Source organism: Ascaphus truei, chromosome 19, assembly GCF_040206685.1.
Source record: "Ascaphus truei isolate aAscTru1 chromosome 19, aAscTru1.hap1, whole genome shotgun sequence".
Classification (NCBI taxonomy): Eukaryota; Metazoa; Chordata; class Amphibia; order Anura; family Ascaphidae; genus Ascaphus; species Ascaphus truei.
The window spans coordinates 7583627-7600176 of record NC_134501.1 but is presented as its reverse complement, the minus strand read 5'-3'; the positions used below and the strand labels follow the sequence as shown (position 1 = coordinate 7600176).

The 16550-nt window shown below is 41.3% G+C and overlaps 1 protein-coding gene across 2 annotated transcripts in view; it reads left to right on the top strand.

The window, feature by feature from the left end:
* Positions 1 to 16550, top strand: part of BANP (BTG3 associated nuclear protein) — a 303313-nt gene that overhangs the window by 90265 nt on the left and 196498 nt on the right. The window contains exon 7 of one of the 2 annotated variants that reach the window (XM_075576423.1): positions 12572 to 12811. The exons of the other annotated variant lie outside the window; for it this stretch is intronic. Coding sequence (XP_075432538.1) covers positions 12572 to 12811 — 240 coding nt within the window. The remainder of the gene's footprint in view (positions 1 to 12571; positions 12812 to 16550) is intronic. 2 annotated transcript variants of the gene reach the window in all.

Here is a 16550-nt window from a genome sequence, read left to right as displayed (position 1 = left end):
CGAATATTCCTGGTGGAGAGTCAGATCTGATCACCTACCTTGGGGGACGAAGGAGGTCGTCTGCGTTTATCCGCGTGTTCTGTACGGAAGGGACACAGGGATAAACGCAGGCAACCACCTCCCCCCTCAAAGTAGGTGATCGGGTCTGGCTCTCCACAAGAGATATTCGCCTCAAGCTACCCTTAGCCAAGCTCGATCCTATGTACATTGGTTCTTATAAAGTTCTGAAGCAAATCAACCCTGTAACCTTCAAATTGGAACTTCCTGCCAGCCTAACAATACAATCTATATGGTGTGAATAAGTTAAACACAGACAGGGTCTAGATGGGTGTTAACCCCTCTGTCACCCACTGTGTCTACCAGCGCTCTAACTAACAGAATAATTAGACATATACATACATTTGTCGCATAAAATGAAAGGGAATAACACACTACTAACAACAGTTACCTATAAAAAATGGATTAAAATAATAAAAATGAATCAATACTTAAATTAGAAGGATTCCAAAAAATGTGTGTGTCCCAACATATGAAGTCCGTTCACAAGAAATATGGGTATGCTGCTTCTTTGCTCCTGGAACCAACCTCGGAACCAGAAGAAACTGTAGACAAGGGGAAAAAAAAGAGAAAAAAGCGCAAGGCCCATAGAGTAGTATAATCGAGTTTGAGTGATCAAATACGGTTAAAAACACTTACAACAGTGTAGTTGGTACAGGCATATCGGTACTGGTATACAGACCGCAGGAACAGAGATGCTTTATCCGTCTGCTTGTTAGGGGTCTCAGAGTCCTGGCCCTTCTCCTCCTCACGATCGGCGAACTTCACTTCCGTGTCAGGTGACTCGTGACGTCGGCGCGGGTCATCGATCATCGATCTTCGTCAGGGGCACTTTCATTGCTGGTTGCTTACAAAGGATATATATAGGGTGGTGCATTAATTAATTAAATAACGCAATCAATAAATTTAATCAGTGCCATTTGGTGTATGCTTCCACTGATTAAATTTATTGATTGCGTTATTTAATTAATTAATGCACCACCCTATATATATCCTTTGTAAGCAACCAGCAATGAAAGTGCCCCTGACGAAGAGAACATAGTTCTCGAAACGCATAGGGCTGACATTGCTCTGGTTGCTGTGCTGTACTGTACTGGTTGGGAGCTGGCACTAGGTTGCTGAGAGGCTACAGGTTGCTGTTTGCAGAGTGTCTGAACCGCCGTGTTTGAGGAGGGAGCTGAGATCCACCCGTAGTTCTCCCACTGATCGATGACCCGCGCCGACGTCACGAGTCACCTAACACGGAAGTGAAGTTCGCCGATCGTGAGGAGGAGAAGGGCCAGGACTCTGAGACCCCTGACAAGCAGACGGATAAACATCTCTGTTCCTGCGGTCTGTATACCAGTACCGATATGCCTGTACCAACTACACTGTTGTAAGTGTTTTTAACCGTATTTGATCAATCATAAACTCGATTATACTACTCTATGGGCCTTGCGCTTTTTTAACAATACGATCTGTTTTTCATGTTTCTCTCCTCAAACCATACATTCGAAATTCCTTCTCTTCCCCTCTCTCCCCTCCCAGCTCCGTGATTGGGAAATAGGAGGAATTCAAGAGACAACGGATTTTGGACTCCCCGAGCTCTCATGGCAAACTACAGTATATTTTGCATTGGAAGGGGTATGGCCCCAAGCAAAGATCTTGGTGGATTCCAAACCCATTCGATGGTCTGGGGCTTTCACAGAAAATGTCCTCAAGCCTGCCTTGGATAACCCAGTGGTCGCTCCTGATGGGGGACGGGGAGGTACTACGAGGCTGCAGTATAGTCAGCGCCCACATTGAAGCCACTAGTCCATCTTGTTCCCTGGCAGTCCTTAACTCTCACACTGCGGCTGCAAGGGCCATCTTGGTTACTGGCATCCTTCCTATAAAGAGGCAGGACTTCCTCCAGAATATTGTCAGAGCATAGTGATGAAGGGAGTACCGGGGTCGGGCCCAGAACCCACAACCTCTGCCATTCGGGGTAGTAGCCCTAAACTAAACCAGATGCTGGGAAACGCTAGTGTCGCATATCTCTCAGGTGTACTCCATTTTGTGCATAAGGAACATTGAAGTGGCAACCAGGAAGTGGAAATGGTCTGCTTTTAAAGGAAGCCAGGGGGAGGAGGCTACAGGTGTGATTAGTAGAGCTCAGAAGTGTGCTGTGACAATTTCCCAGCATCTGGTTTAGTTCAATGTTGGGACTGCTCCCCTGAGGTTAGGTGTTTTTGGCCTGACACTGGTACCCCCTTCATCACATGGGTCATATGGAAATTTTTTAAGAGGTGTGCTCTTTTTTCAGTGCAGTCTTATCTCCCTCGTTTATTTGGATGGAGCTGTGAGGGGTTATATATACTACTGGAGATACTGCTAAATTGGAAATCCTCGTCCCTACTCCATGTTCTTGAGGGAACTTGCAATTTCTATCTCGCCTCCTTGAGGTGGTGGGGTTTTGTGAAGCGGTTTAGTCTTCTGAACTTTTCGGAGCTATTACAGTTCAGCTGCTGTAGTTTGACAACAAATGCGAGTTTGGTCATTCGGCTCGGATTTGAACAGCCAGAATGAAACTGCTTCTAAAAAAAAAGCCTTTTTCTGCTCAGTTTGGACATGCGAGAAGAGCTTACACAATAGCAAAGCATGCCAATCCCATCGGAAAGGGCTCTTTTGACATGGATTGACACAAATCGAAGCTACTAGATTATCTCGCATTGTCTTCAACGTATTCTTGTTTTATTTCCGTTTATTTCGGTCTTTGTAGAGTTGACACATTTGTTGAACATCCCTTTGGTCTTGCTGGTCCACCTTCTTACTTTCTTCAGAGATTCTCTGATTTGGTTCTGCAGGTCTTCTAGAGTTGTGCCAAAAAATAATGTCATATGCAAATTGTAGATGACTCAAGAATTCACCATTGCTTTTGATTTCCTTTTCTTCCCAATCTAATATCATGAACAATTAATCAAGTGTTGCTCTGAAAGTCTTAAGTGACATGGTGTCTCCCTGCGACACAACCTTGCTGATCCTTATCTTGCTTGTATCTTTGTATTTCATTCTTGTAAATGTTTCTTAGAATATCAATGTAAGCTTCTTTAACACTTTGTCTCGTTAATGCCTTTAAAACAGTTGAGGTGCTTTTTTTCACAATCTTCAAATCCTTAAATTGACTGGTAGATCCTATTCATTACTCTGGGGAATCGCTTCTTGTACGACTTGGATGTGGTCCATCGTGTTGTATCAACTGGGGAAGCCTGCTTGTTCTCTAGGCTGGGCAAAGTGCAGTCTGTTGCAGCTGATTTAGTGAGTATCTTCGTAAAAACCTTACATTTTGCGAGGGTGCCGAACTGGGTTATCAATTATCCAGTTGTAACATCTCCATCAGTGTTAACTTCTTCTTTAAAGACATAACAGACGTAATATGGAGTTGCGGGGGGGGGGGGGGAGGGTGTGTATTGACTAAAAATGTAGTTTTACTGAAGTCCGAGTGGTAATGTAGAGACCTGTACATAAGGAAGGGTTTTGGGTTTCTAAACTACGTGTGAGTCTTTTCAAAGGAAACCCTGATCAAAGAATCAATTTTGTCTTTTTTGGGGTTTTTTTCGGCAGAAACCTTTTTGAGTATGCTTGTTTAGAGCCTCAAAAGGAAGACAATATTTAGTCTGAAGGAGAGGTTTTCTGGACAAAGAGATGCATCTGAGAGGCCTTTGTTGAGGAGTCGCGTTTAGGTCCCTGGGGAATAAATCAGGATGGGGATACAAAATATTGGCGTCCAAAAGAGACACAAGAATTATGTAGATTATTCCTTTTCCTTGAAGAGGGGGATATGTCTTGTAAATATTCGTCTTTTAGATATTTCCATACTACTTCTGACCAACAGTAAGGTTGACACAGAGACTGATTAAATTGTAATACTTTTTTTTAACATCTTTTTTTTTTTTTTAAATATACTGAATTAAGTTCTCAAGTTCATTAAGTCTGAATTCTCACAGAGGATGGTTGGCCCCTATGAACTTTTGTAACAGTAAGAGAGTTCGGCAAAGCCGATGGAGGTTTTTTTCTTCTTAAATAAATGCTTAATTCTCTCACAAATCAGCCAAAGATATTATTTAATTGCTCTGGAGACTAGGTTTATTTTTGCAAGCCAGGGACGGGTTTGTTTTTATAATATTAATGCAACTCTGTGTCTTGGTAACACAGCTACCAGGAGTTTTCATATGACACACTGAGCCTGAATAGCACCCAGCTTTGTAATAAAAATAAATAGCCAGGCTTTAATAATAAAATACGTTGATTCCTGGAATATTTTTCTGGGCAGGTGTTTAATCTTACTTTTCCCTGTTTTAAGAGATGATTGACAGCAAATGAATAGGGAATGCAGTGAAATCCTTACAGAGTTCTTATCTGGGAAGAGATCACAGAAGGCAGTATTTCATCTAAAAATGTGTTGGAAAAACTTTAAGCATGTGACAATCGAGATTGAGGATTTCGTTAGCGACATATGAAAGCAAGGTCAAATGGTGATCTCTCGAGACTGGATTATCTGTTTTAAGTAGGAGGCAGCCATAGGTTCTAAAAATCAGCTCCCTGTAACCTTGGGGAAGACCTTTTATTGTTCTGTGCTGGGTGGTAAAAAGTTATTTTGACACAAGATAAGTTATGGTGAGTTAGAAAGGGACAAAAACCCTCCACCATACAGTGTACCGCAAATAAAAATACCACTTGGTCTGCAACCCTGCCCTTTGCCATTATCTCTTGGCATACAATGCTTCCACTGCAGCTAGGGATTCTGGGTAATGACATGCAAATGAGCATAGCCAGTTGTCTGTGAGTAGGGTTACTGGCCAGGCACTTCTTTACCCCAGACTGTGCTGAAAGAGCTGTTTAATACGGCAGACATAATCTTATAGGGGTCCATGTTGTATGTCATTACCCAGAATCCCGGGGTGCAGTTGAAGCATTGTATGCTAAGAGATAATGTGGAAAGGCAGGGTTGCCGACCTGGCTGAGATGTGAATGGGCTCACATGGGGTATTTTTATTTGCTAGTTCTTTTAATAAAGGAACTATAAAGCCTCTTATTATACCATACTTATGCACAGTGCTGAATTGGGTTATCGGCGTTCTACAAGAACATTATTCGTCTAATAATTTCTTGGGCATGAGTTATAGGTAGCTCAGGGTTTTCAGGTGTGCAAACTTTTTTAGCTGCGGCCCCCTTCCTTGGAGCCGCAGCGTTCGCGCGCCCCCTCCCCTGAAGGCATGGCTTCAAACGACGTTGCGGGTCACGTCACTTGACCCCACCGCGTCATTTGACGCGCGTTGCCATGGCGATACGTGACATCACATGACCCGCTGCGTCATTTGACGTGCGTTGTCATGGCGAAGCGTCGCCGAAGATGCAGCTGCCAGTAGGTAAGTGAGGTTACAGAGGCCTCACGCCTCCCCCGGCATTAAATGCCATGGGGAAGAGCGTGAGGCCTCTGTAACAGACCGTGCTCCCCCTGCAAATTCTCCCCCCTCACCCCCCAGTTTGCGCACCGCTGCTCTAAGGGCAAGTCAAATCAGGAAGTTATAATATTATAATGTTATAATAACTAAGTCTTTGTTGCCTGACAAAGTGCATTGGTTAGGAGTAAAGTGTATTTTTTGCTCAATTTTGTACTCAAGCCTGCTTTTGTGATTTCACTGTGCAAGTGATGTTGAAATGATCCCCATTTTCTCATTTCCCTTAACAAGTCCAGATGAGTCCAATTTGCAGATTAAATGCATTTATTGACAGTCTTTGATGGTTAAAAACTACCCCCAATACTTGTGTCTCTAATGGGGATGTTTAGAGGGATTACAATAGGTGTTGTCAATAAGATGGAACAGCTGTAATAATAAGTGCTCCAGTATTTATTTTGCCCAGCATTCTCCGCGTATAAGGCACTTTTGACAGTTATTTGTCGTAGTCATTAGGAACCTGAAATGTCTCTGAAGTGGATGATTAAATAAGCTTCACCGTGGAGATAATTTCATTAGAAGATCCTATTACATTATCTGACATTGCAAAGGAATTCTGCTGGGTTTACATGTCCACATTAATAATTCAAATCAATTAATCATGATTACTGTTATTGTACAATACCAAGCACGAAATACCAAAAGAATTGGTAATGCATTACTTCTTGGTTTACAGTTGCTAAGATACTTTAACAGTGTTATTGAACATGTAGTCTGTGTCTACATAGTGTTACTCCCGACCCTTCAGAAGAGTGGTATTTATTAGCATGTCTGCATTCTGTAGTGCAAGAACCAGCGCACATATTACAGGTAGGAATGGCAGAATTAAAGAAGAAATAAAAACAGAAGCCCCAAGACAAGGCAGAAAACGTTCACCTAAATAAGCACTGAAATAATGTGCAATATTAAAAGACTACAATGACATTCGCAACCAGGAGCTTCTTTTTCTGCTCACTGGTCGCATTTGGGGGACACTTGCGTGTTCTACACTAGCCCCCCTTAAATATCCTTATAAGGTGGAGGTTCACCCCTGACATTGAAACAGCTGTAGCTCATGAACATTACATTATTTAGTTTTTTTATTGATTCGTAACGGTTATGGTCAACACGTGTAATAGATATGCTCAAAGAGTCTTCTTAAACAAGCTATATGATTAAGAGGGGAGAAAGGAACATTTTTGTGAGGGGGGGAAGGGGATTGAGGTGCAGATCTCAAGTGGAATAATAAGACGGGATCTAATTTCCTTATGACAACATCGGGCTCTTCAGATGAGCACAAATATCCACACCTGATGCCGTTTGGTACCACTTCCAGATGTCGATCAGTCTGGTAGGAAAAATCTAATTGCAAAAAACAACCGCAAAACCCAATACAAATCATATAGCGTGACATAGAACGGATGAATTTTTGTTTGGGCTGAACCATTGAAGTGTAGTAAACATTCAGCAGAGATGTAACCAGATCTGTTGAAAGTTCCAGACAGTCTTTTTTTTCCTTCTATGAATTCTATGAATTTTCTACAGACGCAGGGCAATTACTGAGCGTTGCCCTAAGGACAAAAGCTATAGTTGTAAAAACAATATTGAACACAGATTGTTTGGGTTACCCACCGACTTGTGGAGTTGAACAGCATGATCACTATTCCTATTTACTCAGACAGATGGATATTCAAACACTGTAAAAAAAAATTAACAAAGACTCACGTTCTTTCTGTTGCAGAGATATCTGTACATTCAACAGTCAACTCTACATTTGTCTCCTGCTGGTGGAAGAGCAAAGGATAAAATATATTTGGGGGGAGACCGGATTTTTCCGTTAAGAGCACAGTATCCAGCATTCTTAAACTACTTAAATATGCAAAATTTGTCATTTATATATATATATATATAATTTTTCCAAAGTCCAGAGGGAGCGTTTCTCCAAGTCACCAGTATGTTGGGAAAAAAATGGCAGATCGCCAATTGGCTGAGCTCTCTCAAATTTTAATCAGATGGGTGGGTTTGTAGATGATGATAATTTTGGTATAAGAGAAACAGACATATAGTATAGACCAGTAGGTTCTTTTATTATAAAAAATAGCAGCAGTGGATGAAATGCAATAAGCCCATGTAGTCACATTTTGGACATTGGGTACATTCACATAGCGTTTTGCTTGAACGCCCAGTGAGGTAGAAATATGAAAATTCACTTGTTTGATCCCAAAAACACCTCTGTTGAGTTCTGATTTCATAATTCCAGGGCAACAGCTACATCTCATTTTCCTCCCACAAGCTCACCCTTGTCGTAAATCGGCTACTAGCATGATGGTTTTACGACTTTGAAAAAAACCCTGCTCTAAAAGCCATTTAATATCCTGACAATATATAAACACTCATAAATGTATCTCCCAAATACTTAGATGCCATCTTCACGGCTGCATCCGTGCTCTCCACACACACACACACGCCTGCGTATAAAATGTGACCGCTTAACGTCTATTTTCGCAGGGGGAACAGCTATCTGCACTTCTGACCCATGTAGTGTGTGGTATGATTTGATTTGTCTTATTGCCACAATGTCGCATATGTACCTGTTATTATGCAGAATAGATGACATCACATGATGTTCTAATTTTTAACAACGTCCTCCAACTTAGAGGTGACCTTTTTCTCACACCTCTCTGGGATGCACAAGTGATCATTCAAGAATGTTTAGTTTTCTTCGAGGCTGACAGCCCAGTATTTGGCTATCGTTTATATCCTTCTAAATGAGACATATATTACTTTTAGTGGGACTTAAGTGATAACCCCCCTCCAATTAAGCACTCTTTGAAGACCTGCACAGACCCAGGAAGGGTATTAGCCTGTCATAAACCCAATATATTGTGTTTTGAGACAAATGGTAACCTCATTAACCCCTGAAACACCTGATTGAACAAAATACTGAAGATCTCCTGATCTTATCATGACATCTTGAACCCTGACCTGTTATGGGGGGGGGGGCTGTCTAAAGGACGAGCATATGTAATCAAAATAACTGCACATCCTGTATGTATCAAAGAAAAAAAAAATCTTATGGTTTTCAATGGGACTTTTTTCTTTGATACATATGGTGTAGATATTTTGGCCCCGAATTGCACCACATTTGCCTTGATAGACAGACCTTCCCACTGTATGTAGTTTCAAAAATGAGAATCCATCCACATACTGGGGACTCCACTATTATTGTTGCTTGATCCGGGTACAGAACTGGATAATAGTCCATTTTTGTGTTTGTTTTTGAGAGCTCCAATAAATGGTGTGTGCTCCATTTTCTGAGTTGAGGATTCTTTAGATGGCTGGAAGTGTTAAGTTGCATTGCTTTCTGTAGCAGCAGACTTGTTTTCAGGGATGAGGTTTATACTGAACAGGAGTTACTATTTTTACATGACTCTCCCACCCTACTTCCTCACGGTACAGTAGAAGTAGGAACAGAACCAAGAAGCCGCAGGTTCCATCAACAGTGATGCATACTGTTTATTTTCACAGACGTCCAGATAAAACCACTCATTCTCTCTTAAAATTCATACTTTCCATATTTAAGGGAGTAGTATTTTTCCATTTGGAAGAAAGTCATTTTAAGTCCGGATGGAAAATCAATCTCCCCAATGTCGGAAACCAGGTAGGCTGCTGGTGTCGGTTGTTTGGCAATTACCTAATCCGGCGTCCGTGAGCGGGAGACAGTTGAAGTATTGGATATGACTCATTGGTCTCTGTGAGAGACCTACTTGAGAGTTGAAATGTGACATTCTATGGTTATGCAGTAGTTAACTGACATAGAACACCGTTCATTAGAGACCCAGTCACAATTACAAGATCCAGAAATATATATATTTCCACTTATTTTAATATTTTCCAATCTAATCACAGAGGGATTTTCCAGAAAAAGTTGGTGTCTTTGCACTGCTCTGTAATAAAGGTCACATGGACGATTTTCAAAATCCTATTGAAAAAAAAACGAACCAAAAAAAAAACTGCACTAATATCTGACTTTTCTTTATTACTCACACACTATTAGAGCTTGCTTGCACCATAATATTTCCTTTTAGGCCAATTTATTTAATTTAAAAAAAGGTTTTACCAGGAAGTAATACCTTGAGTGTTACCTCTCGTTTTCAAGTGTGTCCTGGGCACAGATTTAAATGACAAATAATACATGGTTGCATGCACAGTTAAAGATAATATATATTATGGGCATATGTAACAGTTACAGACCAGATTAAAATGTGAGAAAGCCTTGGTTTTGAAAGAACTTAAACTGGTGGTGGATGTGAGAGTCTCCGGCAGACTGGTGGTGGATGTGAGAGTCTCCGGTAGACTGGTGGTGGATGTGAGAGTCTCCGGTAGACTGGTGGTGGATGTGAGAGTCTCCGGCAGACTGGTGGTGGATGTGAGAGTCTCCGGCAGACTGGTGGTGGATGTGAGAGTCTCCGGCAGACTGGTGGTGGATGTGAGAGTCTCCGGCAGACTGGTGGTGGATGTGAGAGTCTCCGGTAGACTGGTGGTGGATGTGAGAGTCTCCGGTAGACTGGTGGATCTGAGAGTCTCCTGTAGAGTACAAATATCATTTAAAGACGTATAAAATGTCTTCACAATGTTAAAGCAGCGTACTACATCCCCCCCCCCTTTCTTTTGTGTATATGTAAAGCATGTTACAAGGCGTAATTCTGCATTCTTACCTAAGGCTGAGTTCCTGCTGGCGCTGACTGTGCTTGGTGCGGTTACCTCTTCAAATCTTCATCCTCCCGTCCACGCGGCGCGCTCATGCGCGGGCACGCACGCTCTCCCAAGCTTGGTGCTTGAGGAGACAAGGGAAAAGAGTCTTTCGAGCGCAGAGCAGGGTCACATGACCTTGCTCTGACCAATGGAGAGAGAGAGGCAGTATAGACTGAGCTGAGAGAGATGGAAGTGGGCGGGGGCTGAGCGGAGAGAGGTGAAGGGGGGGGGAGAGGACGGGGGGGAGATGAGGGAAGGGGGAGAGAGGAGGGAAGTGGAGGGAGAGAGAAAATGGAAGGACAGAGACTCACACACACAGAGACAGACACAGCCCCGATCCAGTCAATGACACGCCCCCTCCCTTAATAGCCACTTGCCCCGCTCCTGCTCTAAAAATATTGCAGGACAGCCGATTGCTCATGCTTGGAGAGCTGGTGACGTCACCGCGCTCAAGCATAAGCAAGCTCAGCGGCAGCGTGGCCGCAGCCTAACCTGGCAATCATTTGATGCTCCCGTTATAAATCTGTAAAAATACTGATTGTGTGACTAACATAATGTCCACCTTTTCAGTTTCAATCAATCCTTCAGTCAGTGTAACTCAGCAGCTACAATGTATCCTTATATTACAAAGATAAACATTATCTATTGTTACAGTTTGCAGCTCAAACTGCTGGGAACATTGGCAACAAATGATCACAAACAGGATAGTGTTACAAAGATTTTGCTCTGCTGGGGAGGTGGGCTAAAGCCTGCTATAGAAATCAAAGGATGCTCAGTGTATTAAAACTAATTACAAATGGCATTAAGAGTTGACTTTAAAAAAAAATCACTTATCTAATACTACAGAACTGATTTATTTAAAAATAAAAACCCCATATAATATTTCACATGGTTTGCTGTTTAAAATGATTAGAACTGTATGTTACTTGGGCCAGTGCATTCAATTTGTTGCAAATCTAACATAACTTGCTACTGTAAATGGCACAGCTGCTCTAACTTTAAACCAAGATTTTGTAGTTCTGTTTCATGTTGGATGTGACTGGCCCCGCTAGAAATAAATGCTATCTGATTTTTTTTTTAAATTGCCAAGTTTAAGTTACTCTTTGTAGTTTGCTCTCTTCCCCTCATTTTATATCCATTCTTTTAGTTTCAGTTTTAGGTCTTGAAACTGTCAACAGTAGACATGGATTGCCATAAATCCCGATCCAGTGAAATCTCAATACATGCTGGTCTTTGCAGTTGTGTATCACCCACAGACCAGGGCCATTATAAACTACAGTAGTACATGGGCCATTGAAATGCATTGGATAAAATGCCTTTTTATTCAAAGTAATTCCCTGGAGATATTAAATATTAGGCAGCTTGAAAGAAAAACACAAATGACCTTATCGTGCCTCAAAAAAAGTATGGTGAATGTAAGTAAAAGCTGGACATTGTGATGGTCTGCACTGGTATTTAAGCTGTAAGATTACTGGATAATGAGCAATGTAAGATTTCTGCTGATTTATATATTGTACAGTTGCAGTGCTATCCATAACAGTACAATAGGATTGTCCACAATGTCTTAGAATGGATTGTCTAATGATCTGTAGCTTTGCCACAGAAATCTCTGTGCCCCCACTGTACCGTGCTGTGGATTATGTTGGCACTTTGCAAATAAACGATGATAATAATAATATAGTTAATTATTGACTTCACAGTGCCTGGTTGCTTTCTGAGCATCAGTATTCTGATTTCTGGGGAGCCGAGCCACTCTATTCTCACCTCCGGGAACCCCCGAATCCCGACATACTTACTGCTTTAGTTGCAGTTGTTTTCCGCTCCTTTGGGGAAAACAAAAAGATTGACAAATTGCATAAGTCCCGTGGCCCAATAGGAAACCGGAACGTCAAGGTGAAAATGACGTCACGTGCTTCTGTTGGACGACCATTTATATGTCCAGGATGCAACACTGACATTTAAACCGGTATCTTCGGAGCTGGGGGTCCCCGGAAATCAACGAAAGTTCCAGAGGACCCCACGGTTTGCAATATGTAAAGAACGTACGATGAAAATGGCGCGTTAAGTGATTATTACAAATTCGTCCACAATTTATTGCTCTTATTCACCCCATTGTGTTACAGTTTTCATAGCGCTAGCAGAAGCTGTTGGACCTCATGGGAAAAGTCCTATTTACTGGTATTTTGATTATTTTGCACTCCGTATGGGAATTCAGGAAAGAGCGGACGAATAAAGATTAGTGAGGGAAAGTATCTTCACTTTGCTATGATGTCGAGTATTTTATTTCCTTCCTTGCTTTTTAGAGGATTACCCCAATGGGACCTGGCTGGGGGATGAGAATAACCCCGAGATGCGCGTGAGATGCCCGATCATAGCGGCTGACATGCTGCACATCAGCACCAACTGCCGGACAGCAGAAAAGATGGCGCTAACACTACTCGACTACCTTTTCCACCGAGAAGTCCAGGCGATGTCCAACCTGTCGGGCCAGGGGAAACACGGGAAAAAGCAGTTGGACCCGCTGATGATTTACGGTATACGATGTAAGTAGTATGCTCTGTAAGAAATGTGACACTCATTCTGCTTTTATACCTTTACAAACATGGAGACATTGGGTCCGTGTGCTTCCCACCTCTCTCCAATTTCCGAATCCCTTCACTATATGAGTGGTTGGCTCTGTACCTATTGCACTATACGCAGTGGTCGACAAATCACCAAAAAATCTACTCGCCACACAAAAAAAATCTACTCGCCACCTAGTACCACACGTGTGCTGCTTGGGCCAATAGGAGCTCGCCACGATGTTAAATCCACTCGCCCGGGGCGAGCAAATGTATAGGTTTGTCGAACACTGACTATACATATTGGTTGTATTTGTGTTATAGATGGTACCTGGAAGTGAACCAAACTGAGGCTCGTATATGTTCTCCAAGGGGATGCCATGTTTTCCTTCCTACTCTCCTCTATCACAAGCAGTCTTGACATCACCAGAAGGAACAAACAGCCTACTGTCTAGTACTGTAGATTAGAGAGAGCATGCTTAAAACTATATTTTTATGCTTCTAAAGGTGGTTGGAATGCCACTTTTATATAGCATTTAGAAATGGGCTCATTGTCAAGTCATACATAGACTTTTTTTCCCTCTGATAGTGATATGTATGTATGCATGTAAGTATGTCTTTATTTATATAGCGCCATTAATGTACATACCGCTTCACAGCCGTAATATACGTGACAATCATATAAATAGCAAATAATACAAATAACACATAATGTTAATAAGCGCTTCAGACATAAAAGTAACATGTAGGAAGAGGAGTCTCTGCCCCGAAGAGCTTACAATCTAATTGGTAGGTAGGAAGAACGCACAGAGACAGTAGGTGGGCGTTCTGGTAAGTGCATCTGCAAGTGGCCAAGGTATATGTATGAGATGTATAGTATCGGCCACGGAGCCACTCCTATGCTTCGTGATATTAGTACCCGGACCACACAACATTCTGGGTTTTTGTTCTGCCACAAACTGGCAATATATATATTTTCTTTAGTTTCTGTGATTCTTTATTAGTTCTTTATTATTTTCGAGTTATCATTCCACATTGTAATATGGTGATAGTAATAGGTGCTTTAATCTCCGCAAAGATGATTTATTTATATATATATTATTTTGTCAGTGTGTGTGTATATATATATATATATATATATATATATATATATATATATATATATATATATATATATAAAATCAAAAAATAAATAGATGATACCGTTCTGTGGCTAACGAAATGCTTTTATTTGTGCGAGCTTTCGAGATACACTGATCTCTTCTTCCGGCGATGTTACAATGAATGAAGCAAAAGGTTACTTAAAAAACAGTGTCTCTTGTCAAGAGACAGTCCTGTTGGCGAACATTTCTCTGACTCTGGCCATAAGATGAACGATCTGAGGGTTGCCATACTCAAAGGTAATCTTAAAACCCCGAAAGAGAGACGGTTGCATGAATACAAATTTATGCAACTGTTCGGGACACTTAGCAGTGGCCTAAACAGAGATCGAAATTTTATGAGTCATTACTGACACTAGTGAACTCTCGTCCCATGAGCGCTAAAGACCATGTCTGTACACACTGTGCTATATGTATGCACACACAGCTGTCTCTCACACATACTAATACTCCTTGTTTTTCCATCCCTATACACCAATAGGGACCACTAAGTATCCACACACACTTTTAGTTGTGCTACAAACTCTCACATTTCCACACCCACCCACACCATTTATATCCACTCCCACTCCACACACACACCTTGTGTAAAGCACCGTATATACTGTGGGCTCCCCATTCATTTTTATTCACACTGATACACATACACACTCTTTCCTCACTTGCTTTCATTACCTTTTGACACCTCTAGCCATAAATCTCATCCACACCGGGGGAAGGAACAGCACAGATAACATTCCAAGAGACACTGTTTTTTAAGTAACCTTTTGCTTCATTCATTGTAACATCGCCGGAAGAAGAGATCAGTGTATCTCGAAAGCTCGCACAAATAAAAGCATTTCGTTAGCCACAGAACGGTATCATCTATTTATTTTTTGATTATTGAAGCTCGGCTAACACGGTACTGATACCTCTACACATATATATATATATATATATATATATATATATATATATATATATATATATATATATATATATATATATATATATATATATATACACTGACAAAATAAGATTAAAACACAGATGAATTATCTTCCTGCCTTGGGGCTATGTGGTCACCCAACGAACGCCATTCATTAGTGCCATAAGCATGGAATCATATGTAGAGTTATGGTGTTCAGTGTTTTGAGTAATAACGAATAATACAATCCATTATGATTTTGTGATTCCTCCTCCCACTGCTTTCACCTCTGGGACTCTGTCTTCAGACTTTGTTTTTTTTTATGTTTTGCTCACAGCTGGTGAGTAATCCAGAATGTTTCATATTTTGGGATATAAAACATTTGTGCCACAGCCCAAATATGAAGCTGAAGAAGTGAAGTGTAGCTGTTATTGTAGAAGCAAATCATGCTAGCATTTAACAAGCGGTTTACTATTCATTCTCATACTAGTCTAGTCTACAACATGGGTTCACATAATGGCAGCTTTTCAGAGCTCCCAGGCCCTGTAGACCAATAGGAAGCCGTGACTTTATCCGGTGCGCCTTGCTATTGGCCCATGTGGCTCGGGAATTTTAAACCTGCAGTAGATACCGGCACCCCCTTCGAAGATAAGTATCTCTGGATGCATGGGATCCCCAGAGCCGAGATTAATGGGGTTCAGCTCCGGAGACCCCCTGCTTTAATTCTCTCTATTAAAAAAAATCAGAAAATAAAAAACGGCTTGGATTGCTCCTTTAAGTTCCCTTTTAATCACGGTCGGAACATTTTGGATATAATCCTTTCTCGTCTTTATCCATCTTGTCTTCTCATTTCCAGTGGATGGGTTTGTATTAAGCATAAATGGAATCGTTGATTGCTGTGGGTCACACAGTAGAGGTCAGCCTATTGTTTTGAACCCGAGTGCCGCTTGTGTGGGAGTCAACTTGGGTCAGTGAAAGCCCCAAAAGTAAAGGTCTTGCCCCTAAATGCTGCATATTCTTTGTGTGCGCGCTCCTGGGGATACAGTGAGCGTGTCAATGAAGAAGGTCTTCAACCTCATGATAATTGATTATGTCCCACCCAAATGAAACACAAGTTACCTCTGTGAACCTTACACTATTGTTTCATTTCAGATCTCCGAAAAGCGCCTTTATTGTTAACACATGGTAAAAACTCCCCTTGTAAGCTCTTTCTACCATGTAATCACGTAATACAGTTGTTTTTCAATCTATTTAAAAAAAAAAAAAATCATTGTAAGTATAGACTGTCAAGATAAGGCTAGGTAATAGTCAAAACTATGGAGCAATATGGCAACAAAGAGGTTAACCTTTCTTCTAAAAACGCTTGTTAATTCTGTTTGTTTCCGCAGAAAGCAGATGTGTGCCGTAAAACGTGACTTGTTTATTTTAAGGGGTAATCAAACAAATAGGGAATGATTTGTGTGTTTTCAGGAACTAGTTAGATATCACTGTTTATATTAAACTGGCAATAGTATGTAGCTTGTGACTTTGAATAGATCCAGGCGTGTCCAAAAGTGACGATGCTTATCTAGAGGGAAGAACACCAACAAAACCAGGCGCCCTAGAGGTCATTCATATTACAAATAACAATATATCTGGATCATTACAAAGTGAT